General features: G+C 37.5%; 1 protein-coding gene across 1 annotated transcript; it reads left to right on the forward strand.

Annotated features, from left to right (window-relative positions):
• The first annotated feature begins 555 nt into the window (after positions 1-555).
• LOC142166891 (uncharacterized) lies at positions 556-1,242 on the forward strand. Its single transcript, XM_075226606.1, has one exon. It carries the CDS (start codon positions 556-558, stop codon positions 1,240-1,242), a length of 687 nt encoding a protein of 228 aa, XP_075082707.1.
• The last annotated feature ends 2,229 nt before the right edge of the window (positions 1,243-3,471 follow it).

Here is a 3,471-nt window from a genome sequence, read left to right on the forward strand (position 1 = left end):
TATCACCAGTCAAAGCATTTTATAAATAATTGATCCCAAACATAGTCTAAATCCTATGGAGCTACCTTAGGTAAATTTTAAGGGGTGCCTAACACCTTCCCCTTAGAAGAACAAGAACCCTTACCCATAATCTCACGGTTTAGCAAACTAATAAAGAACATGACTTAGTAATTAAATAGATACCCTAGTATACCTTTAAATATTAGGTGGCGACTCGCTTTTATCAACAACAGAGGAACCACAAGTTGAATCCTGTCTTGACTAGCCCAAAATAGGGTGCAACAAGACTCATTGCTATTTTACTCTGAGCCATGAAAATGGTGGTGTTTAGGGCTTAGGTGCCGCTAGAAGGTTGCTATTTGGGTTTTTTGCTTATTTAGTATTGTTATTATTTGGTGTTAAAAATAAATAAATAAATAAATACGGGCAGCCCTAACTTTGCAACAAGTTGTGGTAAAGTGTTGGACAACGCAGGTTGTTCCAAGGCTTAAGCCAATCTTTCAAGCTTTGCCATATATTATTGTGTGGGACTTATGGAAGAGAAGAAATACTATGATGCATGGGGAAAGGGTGACTATTAGCAGGGTGATCTTTCAAGTTTCGTCTACAACCCAATATTTGGTGAGATTTAGAAAGCATAGTATTCAGAGGGTGCCTCATAGATGGACAGATGTGCTCCATATGATGGAGAATTATACCCCAAAGTTAAAAATTGTTAAGGTATTATGGGAGTTTCCTATGATTGGATGGATCAAGATTAACACTGATGGAGCTTCGACGGGGAACCCAGGCAGGAGTTCAATAGGTTTTTGCATTAAAGATGAATTGGGAGATGTTATTTATGCTTGTGGCAAGACGATACAGGAGACTACAAATACAGTGGCGGAAGCATTAGCTATTCTGGAGGCTTTGAGGTATGCTGCCCAACACAACTTTAATTACATATGGTTACAAACGGTTTCTATGTTGCTTAACAATGTAATTGAAGGATGTTGGAAACCACCTTGGTTGATTGTTGATCATGTGGAAGAAATAGGGAGGCTACTGGAAAGGTGTACTTGTAAGGTGTCGCATATATATAGAGAAGGTAACAAACTAGCTGATCATCTTGCAAATTATGCTATAGAAAATGGCACGTTTGAGAGTCATGGATACAGGCTGCTGGATACACAAGGGAGAAGAATTGTGAATGGTGATAAGCTACAATGTCCATATTTGAGGGTAAAGGTTGCTAGGGGTTAAGAGGAGAGGAGAAAAAGAGTAAAAGGGAGAAGGAAATCACTGGAGGAATCATATCACATCTTCAATCTCAAATCCTTATGGAGGAGAACTTGGTGAGTTTTTAGCTAACCATTATTTCTTTTTTACAGGGCAAGTTATTGTGGACACGACTTATCTTTTGGCTCGACCTCAAAGAGTGGTATTAGCACCTAGTGCCCATTCCCCTGAGGCAGAATCAAATATAAGCACAAGCATGTATAGCAAGGAGGAACTAGGGCAGTTTGATAAAAGAAGGATGAAACGGGACTCTTTATCCAGTTTCACATGTACTACTATGCCCAAATATACAATCATCAAGTGTGTGATCCATGCCTGGAATACAAGACAAGTCCAGGCCTCAATTCTTATAGCGCAGTTTTCTAGATGGAACAAAAAATTCCCAGATGTAACAGCTCAGGACACTGCCTTTTGAGTCATTTTAAAGATACAATATAACATCTATGGAACAACTATCAAGTACACATGCAATCTAGGACAACTGAAGAAGACAACCATGGCTGAAACGTATGGAAACAAGCAGCAAAAAGCCGTAAAAATCCGGTGACAAGATGGCTGGACAGTATGCTTTGTCAAGGAAGGATAGTGCAACCATTGACATTTGGCGCATCTTTTCGCATGGTCTGCATTGCTGGAAACGCTACTGTAACCATGCCCTATACCTTGAGTAACTCCCATTTGGTGGTATTAGTACTATGTACTCATTCCAATGGGAGAGAAGCAGGGGTAGGCACAAGCTTGGTACTGGAGAATCAAAAGGAACAACTGGGTTATTACGACTCTAATGGGGAACTTTGGCATGTAAAGCTACATGAACATTGTTTCATGAAGTCAAGAAAAGTAATCAACATGGCAAACACTTGCAAGATACAATCTGCAAAGGATAGAAATAGGTACAAAAACCAAACACTGCCCAGATTTCTATGGACGAGGTAGTGTTTGTCAATGGTTTCTACAGGAGAATTAAAGGGTACTACATGGGCCAGCTTATCATCAACAACAAATGTGATACACAGGGAAGATATTCTGGGAGTATCCTCACACTTTCATGCAGATATCACGTCCAAATTCTGGACGCAAAATGGCAAAGGCACCACGCACAACCTTTTCTGGCAGAAATGGAAGCATTATATAACATCTGTTTCACACTATATGTTGCTACATCAAATGAGTATAGCTTATCTACACAAGTGCATCATTTTCATGGAATGGATTTGGATTACATGAATACTGATAACAACATGAAGACGGGCCTAAATGGAAAACAAAAATGCGCAAAGGCGGAATATGGCTACAATTGTAATGGGCTTGTTTTAGTCATTACGTTGCTCTCTTATTTTATTTTTAGACCAAAATGTAATACCAGCTTTGGGTATCATAGGCCCAAAATTGGTAATAGGAGTTATGCACGGGACTTATCTTATAGTCTTACACATCATAAGACAACATGCTACATTGTTTTCCTTTTAAATTTATATATATATAAAAACTAGCCCTATGCGCCTTGCCTTGTGGATTCTAAAAAAAAAAAAAGTTAGGGATATTTACACAAAGGGGACTTTTTGGGCCTAGTCTTAAAATTTTATCCCCTAAATTAAAATTATTGCTGGAATGACCCCGATATGTATAGACGAGCATTTAATGAAATAATCTAGACTAAAATACCCTAATTAAGGTTGAGCGGCAGAGATGGCATCAAGAGCAACCAAAATCAGAGAATTGCGCCATGCACAAGTTATGATAAATTGGTAGGACTTCATGTTGCATTTAACATATCTATCCTGTTGCGTAATACACAAAATTTATCGGATTATCTTAATTCTAAAACTACGAACAAAAAAGTAAAAAACATGGGAGAAAGATAACAGGCAAGTTATGACAAAACGACAGAAATCATGCTTTATTCAACGTAGCTATCTTGTTGGATAACTAAAAACTCTACCCGATTGTCATGTTTCGCCAATGATATCTCATTTAAAATTATAAACAGTTATGACAAAAAGATAGAACTTTTAATTATATTGATTATATCGCTATAATTCACTTGATAGAGAATACTAATAGATTGAAGAGCTTAGCTTTATGGTTGTCATGTTTCATCAATAGTACCTCATTTATATTTATAAACTAGTTTACTTGCCTGCGCTTCGCGCGATCATAAAAAAGATTAAATATGAAACAATATTAATGTAA

The sequence above is a fragment of the Nicotiana tabacum genome, chromosome 2 (assembly GCF_000715075.1).
Source record: "Nicotiana tabacum cultivar K326 chromosome 2, ASM71507v2, whole genome shotgun sequence".
Lineage (NCBI taxonomy): Eukaryota > Viridiplantae > Streptophyta > Magnoliopsida > Solanales > Solanaceae > Nicotiana > Nicotiana tabacum.

Excerpts from the sequence above, each read along its gene's own strand:
- LOC142166891 (XM_075226606.1), top strand. The coding sequence starts at position 556 with ATGCATGGGGAAAGGGTGACTATTAGCAGGGTGATCTTTCAAGTTTCG.